This window comes from Spodoptera frugiperda, chromosome 25 (assembly GCF_023101765.2).
Source record: "Spodoptera frugiperda isolate SF20-4 chromosome 25, AGI-APGP_CSIRO_Sfru_2.0, whole genome shotgun sequence".
In the NCBI taxonomy this organism is placed as follows: domain Eukaryota; kingdom Metazoa; phylum Arthropoda; class Insecta; order Lepidoptera; family Noctuidae; genus Spodoptera; species Spodoptera frugiperda.
Genome location: NC_064236.1, coordinates 4,251,829 through 4,269,504, shown reverse-complemented (window position 1 = coordinate 4,269,504; position 17,676 = coordinate 4,251,829). Strand labels below are relative to the sequence as shown.

Here is a 17,676-nt window from a genome sequence, read left to right as displayed (position 1 = left end):
TATGATAGAAGAAAATATAAGAAGGTATTCCACCTTAGACCATGGTAGGTAGAAACAAAGCAGAAAGAAAAGAGTAGATGCCAGAAAAAGGTGCGTGTTGGTATTGTTTGTAAAGTACCTCTTTTATATTGGAATCGTGACCATATTAATTTTTTAATGTCCCGTTTATTGGGTGCAGGCCTCGACATATTATTGTAAAATGTGGCTTACTGATAGTTAATGGTTTAATGGTAGATAGTGGTATTGAAAAGTATAAATTATCATCAACTAATTACTAAATACTCGTCATTCTGAAGCTCTAAATATCAATAAATGTGTACTAAAAATACTTCAAATTATGTGCAATTTGACTGCACCTGGTATTCACAATATGTTCTGTAGAATGAAAGCGTAATCTACATTGCGTATTCAACCCCATGGAGCGCATGTTCGTGGTTTTGAATACGAAATAGTGCAATGAAACGGACCTTAATTGACACTTCATAAGTACGGACCAAACAAGTGACGAAATCAGACTGAAACAAAACCATGTTGCTCGGCTCCCGACATTTTTAAAGCATAATTTGCTTGCTTTATGAGTATGACCCAAAAATGACAATTTTTTGGTCATGTTTCCTAAGAAATTATGTTCTATTGATAATATTATGTTATGCAGTGTTAGTTAGTTCGTTACGAAACTTACAAAATCTTACAGAATTTCATTGTAAATAACTTTTTTTGAGATGCAAAAATTACAGCATCTATTGCCGTAATTTGTTTTGTCAACTATGATGTTGTATACACGTGTTCTATCAGATTACGGAATAAAACTAAATGCAATGTTTATCAAAAATGTTGACTGTAGCGTTATTTCATATTGTAAACAATGTGCATCTATGCCACACTCGCCACAATTATAATATACATCCTGTTACTTATTAAGAATAAGAATACGAATTCGTTTGATCATCAAATTATTCTGGTCTTAATTAATTAGGTGTCAAATTCAGCCGTGAAACGAATTTTATTCACTAGTAGGTCGCATTACGTACTTATATTATATTTATAATGAGTGATAAGCATAATATTTCTGTAGTATGTAAAATTTGTGATAGTTACTGCTGTACAAGATAGTTTACAATTCGATTAAAATAGTGTAAATGTTGGTTGAATTTGCTTGGCGAGTTATTGGGTCGTACAGTCCGCCCAAGTGTTGAGATAGCTCGCAAACTTGTAATCTTGTCATTTCATCTTCGAAGGTATTATACAACACTCTGAAAATAGGAGAAGTCAATATTTTTATCTGACATTTTAGTTTCTTCGCTCCTTGCTGCTTTTAATTACAAAAACTTCATTTTGTGATGTTGAAAATTTGAAATTATGCTACCTAAATCTGTTTTTAACTTGAGACATTGTTGTATGGGAAACTATGAAACAATATACTTGCTTCGTCCGCCTACTTTAAACCGCTTAATTATTCCTCGAAACTAAACATGGATTTTACTAAAATATTCGTTATACAAGCCGTACATATACACATGTTCATTTGGAAATGTCTCCATTTAAAGTCATAAAGCATATAGTTAAGTCTGTTTAAAATACCGAAAGGTTTGTGAAAAATCTTATCTGTAACAAGGATTTGTAGTTTCGAAGACCTAAAATATGTTTTTATAATCATTAAAAGTTCTATTTTCAACCACTCTGTATGTAATGCGTTCTTGTGCACGAATATTCATAATGCAGTATCTTAAAAATACATAGAAAAAAAATATATGATCAGTTTTGAGTACGTTAAGAAAAGAAGGTATATATTTATCTATTTCCACTCATGACAGTTGGAGACAAAGTTTTTAGCTAGTTGAAACTGAGATAGAAATAAAATCTATCAAATATCCTCGAATAATAGTCACACCGGCATTGATAAGGTTATCTCCCGTGACCACAAGGTATTCTGACATTATCATACATTAAAATGAAGTCTGCGCTAATTGAATATGTATGGGTAGGGTACCACATGAGATTCAAGACGTTTCACTATGTAATGACTACATTATATAGCAGATAGACTTGGTCCAGTTAGATAAACAAGAATTAGTTTGTCGTCGAACCGAATAATGCGTCGAAACCGTTTACCAATATTATGTGTATTTCTGCCGATCATCGTGTCTTTCTTTTGTCGTTCCGTTTTCTGCCTTTTAGTCTTACTGCCCAGTACTATGAGAACTTTATATTAATGTATATTGGCCTCCCAAATGTGTTAGTTTCTTTCTCTTTGAGTTAACTCCTAATCAATGTCTCGATTATGATAAAATTCCATATGAATTTCGTTTGAACTAGACTTAATTATCTTTCTATGCTTAATATCATTACAAAAAATGTTTTTACAGACTCTACAGATTGAATGAAGTCCCCGCTTTTGTCTTTTTAAATCGATAAGCATAAAATCTACCGAACGAACTAATATATTAAAAACTATTCTCTATGAGATGGCTTGTTTCCAAAACACGGATTTTATTCGTATTCTGTGAATTGTTAAGGTTTTGTGTAGTAGTATCGCGCGAAAATGAAATTTGGATAGGACTTACCGAAAAGAGAATACTTATTATACAACCAATAATTTAAACGCGGTTCCTGCTATTATAAAGTTCGCTCTGGTTTCCGAATTCTTTTAATCAGAGAATACGTATGACTGACTATCACATAAAATATACCTTTGTTTTTTAAGAAAGAATAAAAACCTTTGCAGTCGCATAGACACCTGTGACAAATTGGTCGATTAAATGCAAGGTGACAAAATTTATAAGTCGGCCCTGAATCAATCGCATGAATAAATCCATTGCCCGATAGTATTACTTTGATTTAAGCATTTGCCTTGCAGCGAATACTGGAAGATTTCTGTGCGCAAATTATCCGATTTAAACGTAGATATTCATCTGTTGCCTAAATTGTAAAACATCGTTCTGAATTTCCAACAAAGAATTAGTTTTTTCAGACTAGCCGCTTCCGTCATTTCCTTTCTATTTTGTGTAAATCTCGAAAGTCATAAATAAGTAAAAAATTGGTATTTTAATATTAATATCAAGAGATAGTTATTTTCAAATCTTCCTATTCGTATAGGTATCATTGCAAAAAAAAAAATAGATTGTATTAAACTATTTGAAGAGATTAGGTGAAACGTTTCTCTGTTTTCTATTTAAACTTGTATTTATTTTGTTGTCTTTTATACGGGGAACACGTGGACATCACCACTTTAATCGGATTTGAAAGGCGGTACAACGAACAAAACAATTGTACTTGGCCACCGCTCTCCGTCCCGCTCCGCGTCCGTTGTGTGTCGCTAATTTTCCACTATATTGAATTGGAGACTAGAATACAAGTGTCCATTTAGTGCTTAGGAATAACGACATTTTCTCCGTCGGTTAAAGTAATTTTGAACCGTTATTTAACGGATATAAAGACCAAATTGGTACAATAGGCATCAGTATCCCACAAGTTTTAACGCAGAATGTTTTTTGTATTGTGTATATGTGGGAAGAGCGAAAAGTTATAAGTGTTCCTAATTATATGTTTTTATTAATATTTACTAAACATTTCGCTCTAGTAACTCGGCTAGACACTACTCTAGTTGCTACTCAGGTGAATGTATGCAAAAGCCGTCGGCCGGTCTTCTCGGTGTATATTCTCGATATTGCGCGTGAAGATAAAAAAAATTAAATTTTCTCAATATTATTTAATCTAATATTTTCAGTTTCCATGTATATTTTTGAAAAATTAATACTACTATTATGTAATTTTCGGTTTGACCCGTTGTGTTCGGAATGTAGATCTACGCGAGATACATTGTGTTTTCTATTGTGTCTCATATACCGATAGACAAGACCATAATACTAAGAACAACGTGTTAAGATGTTAAATGTCATGGATAAAGAGCTTACAATAACATATAAATCAGGGAAACGACGCAACAGATTATAATAATGAAACTTGATACTATTATGTTATATATTAATGTCTAACTATTAGTTGAAAAGATTTCAAAAATGTCCTTTAATTGAGCGGGGCGTGGCATTAAACTTGTAAGAAATCTTAAAATAATCTCTTTCTATCTTTTTAAATTGTTTTTTCGGAGTTAGATACCTCAGTCAGGGTCATTTTAACTAAACGCCACTAAATAATTTGTTATTTGTTAACTAAGCGTTACTTAGCGTGAGGTTCATCCTAAACTAACCTATTAGGTACTTGTACTGTTAAATGTCACTCATAGTTAGATGAAAACCAACATTTCGTTATATATCACCTATTTTTAACCCCCGACGCAAAAAGAGGGGTGTTATAAGTTTGACGTGTCTGTCTGTCTGTCTGTCTGTGGCATCATAACTCCCGAACGGATGCAGTGATTTCAATTTAGTTTTTTTCGTATTAAAGGAGACTTATGTGCGAGTGTTCTTAGACATGTTTGATGAAAATCGGTTGAGCCGTTTTAAAGTTATGGGCGGTGAAAGTAACGTAAGCGGGAGATTAACCGAAGGTCTGCAATTTGAAAATGTTTTATTTCTTAAAAACTAATAATGATATCTCGTTCAAACCAATTTTCGTTGTTAATTTTCATTAAAATCTACAGCATATATTTTTTTCAGTTTTCTCACTCTCTTATTTTAAAAGTTAGAGGGGAGGGATACACATTTTTCCACTTTGGAAGCGTCTAACTTTCAAACGATTGATTTTGACGAAAAGTGGTTATAGGAACCTTAATGTCTTTTTTAAAGACCTATCCATAGACACCCATCACGGATATGTAAGCTGAAAAAAAATATTTCTTACCTACCTATAAAAAGTATAAAATAAAAAATTAAATTAAAAATTTAAAAAACCCCCGACACAAAAACTTAATTTCCCTTTAAAAAGTTAAAAATAATAAAAGAAACCTAATCTTAAAAAATACGTCGCGTATTTTTGTTTAAGAATTTCTTTAAATTTAACAGAAATTGGTAAAAGAACATTAGTCTAACTAACTAATTCAAGAGTGCTGTTCTTTAATCTCGTTAAAATTCGAAAAGGGCGGGACTGATTTGGCTAAATTTACTCTTGAATTAGTTGTGGAGGTCCAGGGAAGGTCTAAAAGGTGTGAAAAAAATATTTGAGGCGGTACGAAGTTTGCCGGGTCAGCTAGTCTATCTATAATATATAAATGGATCGCTAAAATGTGTTGCTAAGCGCAAATCTCGAAACCAGTTGAACCTCTTTCATTAATTCCCTTTTTGTTAGGTTTGTTATTGTTAGGAAAAGGTTCTTATGTAATAAGAAATTAAAAACATTTCTTAGGCGAAACAAAGTTCAGGGGCTCCGCAAGTTAAATAACAAAATTGTTACTATGTTCGTGTTAAATTGAGTTTACTCATACAAATCTCTTTATTTAATTAGTCACGATGGTAACTGATGATAACTTAGTGTGGTAGCCATGCTTCACGTATGGGTCGGCTCGAACGGAGTGATACCACGTCTTGACAAGAAACCGACATGAAATAACGCTTGCGTTGTGTTTCGTCGCGTGAGTGAGGTGACCGGAGTCCCAATTACCCCCCACCCCAATCTCCCCAATCCCCGTATCCCCAACAAAATTCATAACCCCCCCCAAAATAATGGCAATGCACTTTTAACGCCTCTGGAGTTTCGGATGTCTACGGAGTGCGCTGATTGCTTCCGTCAGATGATCCGTCTGCCCGTTTACCGGCTTATCCCATAAAAAACTGAAAATGTAGGTGGCTTCATATCCCTGAGTCTGGGGGTCATGTTCAGCAGTATTGGCTGATACCATAAAATAGTTTTGATCCTAGATTAATTAATACATTTTTCTCAGGACACTAAAATTATTACGTTATACTGTCTATTACATGCAAAGCCTGCGTCGAGAGAGAGAGCTACCTAATTGACTTAAATCCAATCTAATAAATTGTATAAAACCGCGTAAATAAGACTTAAGCTATGTATATCCGACGTTTAGATTTAGTCTTGTGGAGTTGTCAGAAAGACTGGCAATATTCCTAATCACTGATGCAGAAAGAAGTAGTCTCTATGGCGATATAAAAATATACGGTATCGCACCCTTGTTGAAGGTGCATCGATTGCAGAACTTTTTCTATAAATATACATGATATGATGTCAAACAAATCCAATTCGATGCTGTTAAATTGCTTTCACTGTGTTATCGAGGATTTTATACAAAAGTTAGATTGAGTAGCAGCCAGTGAGCCGATATATCGATGTTTTCCATAATGATATGAATATGAGAGCTAGTCTATTTGTGCATACCAAATACATTTTTATGTCAGTCTTTAGGTAGGCTTATCTTGGCTACGTGTTCCATTTCTAGGCGTCTTTAGCGGAATGTGAAAAATATAGTATTTTAAATATGTAGTTAACTGTCTTTTCCATAAATGGGCAAAGACCGTATAAAATGATACATAAGTATGACGTCACCAACTTTTAAGAAAAGCGCGTTTAAGAAATATCCGCCCGTGTCCGTTTTCCATTAACTCTACCCGCGATTTCGTACGCGTTGTTTTGTTCCACGGAAACTCAGCATTATCCCATGATAAAAAGTAATTATATTCACTAGCATATTGTCACTGGTAACATCGATATTGTCTGGCCCCTTGTGGATTCAGAATCTACTTTATTTATCTCTATTTATATATTTCATACTACTACGATAGATTTTTGATAGAAACTCCATATATCTATTATCAAAAATAGAGATTATTAATTTTGATCGTAAGGTATATACTGTACGTCTCGTTTACTTCTTAAGCTTTCATCTTAATCACTTGGATTCTCGTAAGTTTGTCTTAACGGTCGAAGCTAGTACCGACCTTAAACCAAAATCAGTAGGTAAACGAATGCCTTTTACCTACAATAATCACGCTTAATTAAAAATTGAAAGGCACACAAGACGATGTACTTTTATTAAACGTCTTTATTAGGTTTACCTGTAAGCTAGCTATGTAAAAAATCTAAGAATCTGTATTACGCGCACTTCTAATTCACATGAAAAACATCATGAAAAAGATGACTACAATAATTACATATGGTACATAACCATTCAGCTGATTTGGTGATGAAATTGGAAACTAGGGAACCTTAGGCTACGTGATAGGAAACATAATCGAGTTTAGGCTCATTAGATATATAATTTTTCCATATAATTGTATATATAAAAGCGTGTTTTTAGTTTTTTAGATATGAATTTATTTATATTAATTTAAGCCGCTTTTATCATGATTATTGTGAGAAAAAAAATATATCTGAAAATAACAGATTTTTTAGCAACCCGTATTCTTGTGATTTTTAGAAAAGAAATATTTTTAAATCCCCACCATGCACGCTTTCCTTTAATTTACGAATGTAAATAGTGTGCGAGAAAGGGAGGACCGAGTTGGAAAGGCCGGAACTCCCAAAGATAGTTTTACAAAGTTAAGACATTTTCTTGGTGGGGGTAAAACTCCACCCACCGCCAGTTGTTAATGTTGGCCGATGATTTTATAGTACTTTTTTTTTCAGGTAAAATTAAATGCCATGGACCTGGGGCTGGGTCATGCTGGCTGTGACAACGTGTACCCCTTGTGAAATAATTTATAATCCTTGTTCGCGTATTGGCCAAAGCGGGGAGAAGACGCCACGTGTGGGCCTGCGTACACCCGGGGGCGGGCGCTTTGCGCCGCCCCACTACTGCATCTGTAAGTGCATCCCTTGTATACAATACGCGCACCCACACTAGCAAACCGTTTCCATGGCAATGTAGTTCACCCAGCCAACCCTTACCTGCCATTTGCGAGAGCCATTATTCAAGCTGCGGCAGTGCTCGGCACCGGTCGCCGGAGCTAGCCGCTGAAATGTCGCGGCGTACTTGTTCTCTTGCTAGTGATAGTTATAAAAATTGTGTCTAAGTGAAGCTGAACAGTTTTTAAATTTTATTTTTGTTTCATTTTAGTTATTATTATTTTTAATTTATTTTATTTTTATTTACTTTAATTTAAAGTAAAATTATTTTTGTGTGGTGGTGAGAAAGACTAACAAAGACAAAATGTGCGTCCAGAACCTGAGCCAATATTTAGACATTACCAGGTTGGTAAAGTTTTAAATTCCCCAGCGATTGCAGTTACCTGTTGCGAACTTTATTCTTATTTTCCTTTATTTTTATTTTTTATTTCTATGTGCTATTTAATTGTGTAATATTTTAAGTTCATTGTATAATACAAAAAAGTCAATAAATGTTTTGGCTTGTGCTAAAGTTAAATATTTAAAAAAACTAGCGTAAATCGAAATCAGTGCTCGGGTTTTATGTGACGTCAATTAGTGCGTCTCTTGATAGCGGGAAAATAGGTCAAGCTTAGCAACACGGGACCTAGGGGGTGGCTGTGTGGGTTCTGTGGGTAGAGAACTCCCTCAATGTAGTTACGTTCTAGCCGGGGTTGTCCTATATTTTTAGTTTCACAGATTTCGATTTAAAATGTCATTTCATTTCCTGTCATGATTAAAATTGCACAATTCAAGCAATGGCTTTTACGAAACACTGCGAATTTATTTTTATACGTCAGTTTAGGGTTTTTGGGGTATATTCAGAATTATTCTATGTCCAAAGAGTAAGACTTTCTGTATTTAATTGAAAATAAATTACAGGAAGTCATAAAACTGCTAGCGTCACTCTGCGCTCTGTTAAAGTATCGAATTTAAATTTGCAATGGTCACTAAACTTTTTTTAAGAAATATTTTGGGGCTTAGGACTTTATTTCCTTTTTTTCCTCATTTCAATATTATTTTATTTTCATTTAACTCGCCTATGTGTTCACGCTTTTATCCACAAAGCTTTAATTGTATGTGTAAAATTTTCCAAGTCCAAAAAATGACTGGGTTAGAATCCCAGCTCGGCAAAATTCTTACCTGGGTGGAGCACATCTTCTTCAGCAGTATCTAATATTTTAGAAGAATAAAAATTGCGATTGATGGAAGTTACTTTCTGGGTTCAATTCCCGAAGCGACAAAATTATTTCCTGAATGAAGCCTGCGTTTGTCACCGGTATATATTTTTAATGGGAGGAATTTCGCGATTAATGGACCTACAATAAAATCCCAGATTTAATTTTTTTTCCGGTAGGTTAGGTTCTTTATTTCAAAAAAAAATATCGAAGTTTCTGGGTGAAATTCCCAGATCAGAAATATATTTCATGGACTCAGGGCAAATTTTTAAACCATTTAAAATTTACGGTTGTGAGTTGAATTCCCAGATTTAAAAAATATTTCCGACAAAGTGAAAATATTTATATGCATAATAAATTTAGATTCACGGCGACTGAATTTAAAGATCTGGTTCCAATTCCAGAATGAAAAAAAACTTAGGCGTTAAACTTAATATTAAATCGGGTTAAGTTCCCGATTATTAATTCCAAAGTCTTGGGTTCAATTTGCGAGCCAGAATATTATTCTATAATTTGCGGTGACTATATACGAAGCTATGGGCTAAATTTCCCGAGTTAAAAATATTTCTCACACTTATATAGAAATGCCAAAAATATTCTAAATTCATGGCGACTAAATATAAAACTCCGGGCTAAATATTATCAAAAAAAAAGAATGATTATTTATGGAGATAATATTTTCGTTAAATTATTAAGTTAAAAAGTTAAATTTCGCCGCGGCCATTAAAAATAAAAGAAAGGGTTCAATTTCCACACAAGAAAAAATCTCACACTTGTAACGGAAATATTAAAATGCCAAAAACAACTACTAAATATAAAATTCTGGGTTAAATTCCCAGGTACAAAAAACCATTTCTCTCACTTATGGAAATAATATTTTCGTTTAATAATTTATTAGAAAAATTAAACTTCGCGTTTAAAAAATAAGAACAATGGGTTCAATGCCCCATTGAGGTGGGCCCACACTTAGGGCGGAAATATTAAAATGCCAAAATAATACTAAATTCACGGCGATTAAATATACGACTCTGGGTTAAATTCCCAGGTCAAAAACATTTCTCTCACTTATGGAGATGATATTTTCGTTAAATAATTTACTAGAAAAGTTAAATTTCGCTGCAATGAAAAATAAAAAGAACAATGGGTTCAATTCCCTCATAAGAAATCATTAGGGTGGTTTCCACACTTAGGGCGGAAATATTGAAATGCCAAAAAAATACTAAATTCACGGCGACCAAATATAAAAGTCTGGGTTAAATTCCCAGGATAAAAAAGAAACTTGCACTTATGGAAAAAATAATTATGAAGAAAGTAAAATTTTGCGGCGACAAAAAATTTAAAGAACAATGGGTTCAATTCCCCCGCAAGAAATAATTCCCACACATAAGGCAGAAATATTGTAATGCCGAAAAAAAAAAACTAAATTCACAGCTACTAAATATAAAACTCTGGGTTAAATTCCCAGGTACAAAAGACCATTTCTCTCAGTCATGGAAATAATATTATCGTTAAAAAAAATATTACAAAAGTAAAATTTCGCGATGACAAATAATTTAAAAAAGAATGGGTTCAATTTCCACACGAGAAATAATACCCACACTTATGAAAAATAATGCGAAAACGATTTAAAATTTACGGCGACCAATTATACAAAGAGTTTAAATTCTAGACGGAAAAATACTTTTGTAACGTACGCCGCATTTATTTTAATAACATTATTTCTAAACCTCTGAAAAATAAATTTTCTTTCACTTAAGGAGACAATGTTTTCCTTACGTAATTGTTACATCAGTTATAATCCGATTTTTATCTTTAAAAAGCTCACGGCCAGAATACGAAGCTCGGTTTAATTCCCAGTTAGGAAAAAAATATTTCTCGCAATGTGGGCGGAAATATATTCATCACATAACTTTTAGATCAGTTTAAATTCAGGGCTAGATACTGCATGTCTGCATGCAACAATGCGCTGCGGACAATTGCCAGATATAAAAAATAAGGGATTTCTAAACAGTTTTATTTTATCCGGTTAAATTAAATTAAAAATTTCGTAACTACAGAGTTAAGTTCAATTCTTAGGTCGTAGGAATAAATCGTTTTGCACAAAATCGCGTTTATCACTCTCAGCGAGTTCTCAGAGATTTGAAAAAATGTCCAATCAGGAAAAAAGGCCTAAAATACCTTAGGTAGACCCTATATTATCTAAAGTATTAACGTAACAAGTTAAAAATGACGCAAATTTAAATTTGATACGAAAATGGCTTGCGATGCAAATGTTCTTAAACAGCACCTTTGTCTTTCTACCCTCTCGCAGCACCGGTGTTGTTATACTCGTATATACCTTAATTTTTTACGCAAGCGACACATTATTTACAACGTGCCATTTTGTTTAGATTTTCCAAACATATTGCTCGCGGAAGCGCGAAGCACAATGTAGAGTCCTACTTGGACCCTGACATCTTTGCTCCCGACCCGGCAGACCTCTACGACGAACCTGATGATGACTACGTCAAACTTCTTCTTATGAGGTAAGTGGATCTCATGATGTAAGGTCTTACAACTCCAGTGGACAATATTTGAGGAGTTACCAAGGCATTTTCAAAAGTTCATCCTCGAGATACCATGGTTCAATATTAAAAAGACAAAATCTTGAACACGTATAAAATTTTAGAATAATAAATGTAAAAAAAAAATATCACTGAAATTTAGGACTAGCATTTCTCACAAAATCTGAAATATTGAGCACATCCTTGCAAGACCTTATGTTATTATATGTAAGCTATTTTTCACATGGATACATAGCAACTTTGATTAAAAAATATCAAATAATTTTCCTAATTGAAAACATTCTATGTGAAAAATATCGCTTTAATATTTGTTGTTTCATAAATGTGTTTCATCATTATTCTCCAATCAACAAATCAACCGTCCGACCACATTTTAAACCATGTTTTTTTTTATTCAGCCGTTCGACACCATTCATACATACAGCACAGCAAAAATTATATAGTTCGAGCAACGAGACATTAAGGACTTTTGCTAACAGCTACGATTGGCCTTCCTGACAACCGACCGAGGATTTAACTTATTCGGACTTCCGATTCAAAACTTTCGACAGTGGAAAGTATGTTGGTCCGAGTGACACTTTTTTTTACAAATAATCTTTGCGAAAATCGAATGGCTGTGTACTTTAATACACAAGTCATTTATTGTTTAACAAAATTCCTTATTAGTCTAGTCAGCAAGCGCTTTTTGCGTCAACTTTTTTTAACAGTGTCGAATTATTATAACAATGGTACTTAAATATAAAATAATATCAAAGAGAAGAGTTCATTCACCTGTGAAATAAGTGTCTGGGAAATATATATTTTAAATTTTTTATATTTTAAGCATTAAAATATTTATTATGTTGGAGGTGGGCGCTACCTTAGAGTAGCCAATTTAGATATCAGAAATAACTATTAGTGTTTTAGCCACCAAAAAGAACACTGATTTTGTTTGAGTATAATTTTTTTACAAGATATCAGTATTTTGTTTCGAATCGAACATTAGCTTATCAATCATTAACTATCCGACAATGTTAAAATGAGTTGAACAAAAAAGTACTAGTTGACTAGACTATATCAACAGAATTTCATTTTACATTTCGTCTAAAATCAAACTGAATTCTTGTTAGCAGTAATTTTTAATCGATTTCTCACATTACAACAAAATTTCTACTAGTACATAAAAATATAGAATACATATAAAGAGTTCAGAATGATTTTTACCAGTGAACACATTAAAGTAAGATTTTCTTTGTACTGCATATATTTACTAACAAAGCAAGAGGTGAAATAGTGCGTCCACGACTGGCGAATGCGGCGCTTGCGCAAGCGGCGTATACGCATATCGATAATTCAACATGGGTGGTTAAAAAATACTTCAAACAGTTTCAGGGTCTTAAAAATATATCTGTCTGGTGGATTTTATGGCAAAACTTAAAAACAATTTTGATAACTACGGGATCGGTTCATTTAGCAGGTGTTGCATTCTAATACAATCGAATAGGAAGGTGATTTGCATCTGTCTCCTCTTTAAAGCATCGACTGCAATACTTCGTAACAGCGAGAGCGGATAAAATAAAATAAAATAATTTATAGATACCTAAGGCTGTACATAATAAAATATATTGCGATTAGAAAACATACACTCAATATTTATATGATAACTGTCGTGAGACATACTATACATATAATAAAAAAACATGGTATACTCACGTAAATTAATGGAGAAAAGCTCTACTAGTTTCGAGTCACAGAGGGACTCTTCATCATGAGCAGCGTGCGCAGACGCAGCGACGTCGCGCAGCCTACTGAATATTATGTCACAATTATTTTGACACAAGGCTCTTGATAAAAATACTAAAATTATCGACTCATTCACTTAGAAGATTTTCAAGCTGAGCATGCTGTAAGAACAAATAATTCAATTATATAGCTAACTCGTTTTAGCAAATTACAGGGAGCTCTTAAACTGTTAATCCGTAAAATTACAAAATCTTATAAAACCTAATGGAGAATAAATAATGTAGGCGTTTATAAAATTATTGTATAGATTTGAGTGATTGATTCATCAAGATCGATCGAAACATCGATTAATTTTATGCTTTTATCGGTAAATAAATCCATTTACGAATTGACTCATAGTATGTACAGCCTTAAAGTTAATTGGTAGTAATAATAGAGTTAGTGCACCGTTCGCACGTTACGTGATGTCGGCACGGCAGCAATGACGTGCAGCTGTCACATCCGCCACTCAATCAATTGCTCAGAAATGCACCGCGGTGCACAAGGATATTTCGAGGTACACAGCTACTAGCTACGAGCTATGGGAATTTTAGACACAAACTAGATTCAGCCAGTGTTTTCAGCCGCGTTCGAATGCAATAAAAAGTAGCCTGCGTGTAACTAAACTAACCCTATTCCACATGCCGATCCCATCAACCGTTTAGATGTGATTGAGTACCAAACAAACACACAAACTCACTCACAAACTTTGGCAGTTATTATTTTAATAAGATTGTAGGCAATTGAAAGTACAAAGTCTTATTAAAGAGCAATATAATCAGAATACTTACCAAGACCTAATTAATTTGGGATTCTGAATAGAATTTTATTTTACTGTTTGATGTCAAAAGGTTTCATTGAACGCGATATTATTTTTGTGTTTCAATACCTACTTGACTATTTATTATCCTTGAACCATAATTAAACCATTTACAGAAATATTAAGTACAGTTTACGTACTAATTGGAAGGTGATAAAGCTAATAAATTAATGGCCACATATTTGAAAACGATAGTACACACCAAAACTAAAAGTTTATAAAGTAGGTGTCAAAGACAAATTTATTAGGATACCGAAAACCGCTATCATCTTCAAGATATCCCAATGAAATATGGTCCTTACTCCTTAGGTCATTAGTAAAACAGAAAAGTTTAAAATCATTGAAAAAGACAATAGAGATAAAATACAGCTCGTGAGTACAAAAGTGCTAGCTCACGTGAAAATGCTCATGTTTTGCTCTCGGCGGAAACAATGTGTGCATGTAATCATCGTAGCACACACCGGGCTACGGCGTAGCTCGTAGCTCGTAGCAAAGTGGTGTTGCTCGTCGCACCCTTCATAATTCATACAGTTGCACTCACGCCTCGCGTAGTTTACCCCGGCTTAGTTACGCTCACTTAGCGCAAACAAGAACTGTAATGTTACGAAAACTTTTTGAAATTGCATAATTGTTCGGTACTAGAATTTAAATGGGTTACATTATACTTTGTATTCGAAATGTCACAATGTTTTTAAACGTTGCCGTGTAATGCAGTTCTATGCATTACGTATGCCATGAATAATTCCTATAAAATCAATATGGCCTTGTGAAAAGGTTCAGTATTGACTGTATGTTTAATTATTTATTAGGAACCGCAATTAAACGGCGGTTTGTTCTATTTTCTAAACGTTTTCCACGTATGTTTCAATTTATTGTCAAAGAGAGCTTCATTTCTGAGTTAGAACTAACATTTAGGTATAGAATTACTTCATTCGTAAATTATAATTGGGTTAGGTTTTACACTATACCAGCCTCTTGCTATTAATATAATGCATTACTTAGAAAACCTGCTCCGTCTTTTTAATATTTTGTTTATACATTGGCATCATTATTTTAAGTTTCATTCATACCTGTGCGGTCTCAATTACTTTGTGTTTTACTAAATGGTAATAATTATGAATTTTTTAGTTAAATATGACATGTGTTACTAATAGGAAATTATTACGTACTAAAAACGGTTTAAAATTAATTAATGGCGTTTTACGGTCAATAAAAAAGTTCTTGACTTCAAGAAATTGTTTGATATGCGCCGGCGCCGGTACACCAAGCATGGAGCTCAGACATTTGTACCTGAAATCACATTTGTCATTAAAATGTATATGTACTACAATTCCAATAAGGATTTCTATGAACTCACAACATAATAGCAGGAACAATAGTGATTCAACTTAACAATTTCTTTAATATTTAATCAAATAACTACTTAATCAAACTTTCTACCTAATTCACATTATTTAGAAACGATTTTACGTAGTTATTAATTAACATTTTTGTTAGTTTCACTCGTTTTATGTGCTTGTGTATGTCGATCGCATTGACATCAGATTTTGGCTACGTTAATATTTTAGGAGTTTATGATTAAACTCACATAAAAATTTATATGATGAATACAAGTCTTATAAAAAAAATATAGATATTTTGCAAGCTTTTTACTAAGTTAGGCCTACGTAAGCATTGAATGCTACGACTGCGCTACGTCGCGTGACGACTACGAAAAGCTGTAGCGTTACAAACGCGGAATCAACATACTAAGTTTATCGATGTCCACGTTTAAAGGCGTGTGTGTACTTGAAACAGTAGGATGAATTCTAAGTTCCTTTTTTTAATAAATGTGAGATGATAAAACCACATACTAATACATTACTTGGCAGTAAATGACACTGAACGTTATTTGGTTAGTTATAAGATTTAAAAATTTGAAAAAGGGCTCATGATCTTGAGCAACATGTGCGACAACCATAAAGGCAAAAGCAATAGCTTTATAAATTTTAGTCGTGCATACTTACCTATCAGTCATTTAATAAATAGAAAAATTACAAATAAACGTCGAAAAAGTAGTTCAAGAGTTGCCCTTAAGTCTGAACTAGTATTAAAACGTCAACCCTGTAAGTTTGTCCGCTGTAGCCTCCAACGTTCACTGAAATATTCAAATGAGCTGTAACAATACTGGGGACTGTCTCTGCTTTGTATACAAGTACTTGTTGGCCCAGACTTTTAATATGTAGAACTAGATTCACATATTTAGTAGCGTTCTCAAGAAAAAAGTTTTGTGTTAATAATATCATGGCATTATGTTGCTTTTGATACATATTGGGGTTTACAAAACTCTTCATTGTAGAAATTTCTATGCGTTTAAGGTTACATATAATTTGAATTGATACTAAACCTAATCGATTTGTAAGACAGTTCTTTTAAAACGGCTTCATTTTGAAGGGGCAAAATTATCAAATGACTTTCCGCTTTGGGTGAAGCGAGAGAGAGTGTCAGAACCTTACTGACTTAAAACACCCCGTTCCTATATATAATTTTGATTTTCGTAGTAGTTTTTAAAAAGTACTTTTAGTATGGAATGGACCTATATCTATGACATGGAATTTAGAACGGTTGTAAAGTAGGTGTAATATTTAATTATATCTCAGTCTGCGTTTTCGAGGTTTTAAAGACGTGACGTTATGTGTATGTGTATGATAATAATTTTGACTCTAATTAATTGAAAGTTTTTTGGGTCTATGATGAATGGTTTTACACCTGGAATGAATCAATAGCGTTAATTCTACTGCACTGACAACTAGTAACGTGTGGTGGCTTCGATGCCCCCATGAAACAATTCTCATATAGTCCTTCTCATATTATCCACTGGTTGTTTTAGGTCTGAGTGAGAAGTTTATTGTGTGTTTGTAAATGCACCAACGACAGATGTGTGGCTTAGTCTGGAGCCGTGACACAAGTCTTTGTGTGGTCTATAAATTGTTGTAGGGTCTGGATGTAAACTTGTACGTTTCCAAGTGCGTCCACGACACAGAATTAAATGTTAGTTTCACTCGTTTTATGTGCTTGCGCATGTCGGTTGCACTGATATCAGATTTTGGCTACATTATTATTTTAGGAGTTGATGATAAAACTCACATAGGAATTAGTATGAAGTTTATGGATTCAGGTCTTATAAAAAATATATAGTAAATGTCTGTCTGTCAGTGTCAGGTCTTATAATAAATACAGAATTAAATGTTAGCGTAAGCATGCGTTCAAAGTAGTAAATCGTTTATTATGTTCGGAAATTACAGAAAACAAAAAGGGATTATAAGATAATGAACATGATATAATTTATCCCAAAATAATATGGTAACTGATATTTGTAATTAAAAATGAATTATTTATATCTATGAATTTTATAGATAACGGATAACAGAATATCTTTAGATAAAGATATTGTTTACTAGTCAGCGCGCGGCTTCGGTCTCATTATTTAATACTAGTACTCCCGTGCATATTACACTAGCTACTTCCGCGCGGTTTCACCCGCACTGCTCGGTTCCTATTGATCGTGGCGTGATGATTTATAGCCTATAACCTTCCTCGA

General features: G+C 33.5%; 1 protein-coding gene across 3 annotated transcripts in view; it reads left to right on the top strand.

Annotated features, from left to right (window-relative positions):
* Positions 1–17,676, top strand: part of LOC118262687 (uncharacterized) — a 49,218-nt gene that overhangs the window by 9,195 nt on the left and 22,347 nt on the right. Inside the window, exons 2-4 of one of the 3 annotated variants that reach the window (XM_035574249.2) lie at positions 7,537–7,712; positions 11,342–11,476; positions 11,914–12,072. Coding sequence is in view for 2 of the 3 variants with exons in the window: in XM_035574232.2 (XP_035430125.2) it covers positions 8,060–8,100; positions 11,342–11,476 (176 nt within the window). In the remaining variant the exon portion in view is untranslated. Of the gene's footprint in view, positions 1–7,536; positions 7,713–7,820; positions 8,101–11,341; positions 11,477–11,913; positions 12,073–17,676 lie in introns of those variants that run through there. The other 2 variants (XM_035574241.2, XM_035574232.2) reach the window with 2 other exon arrangements.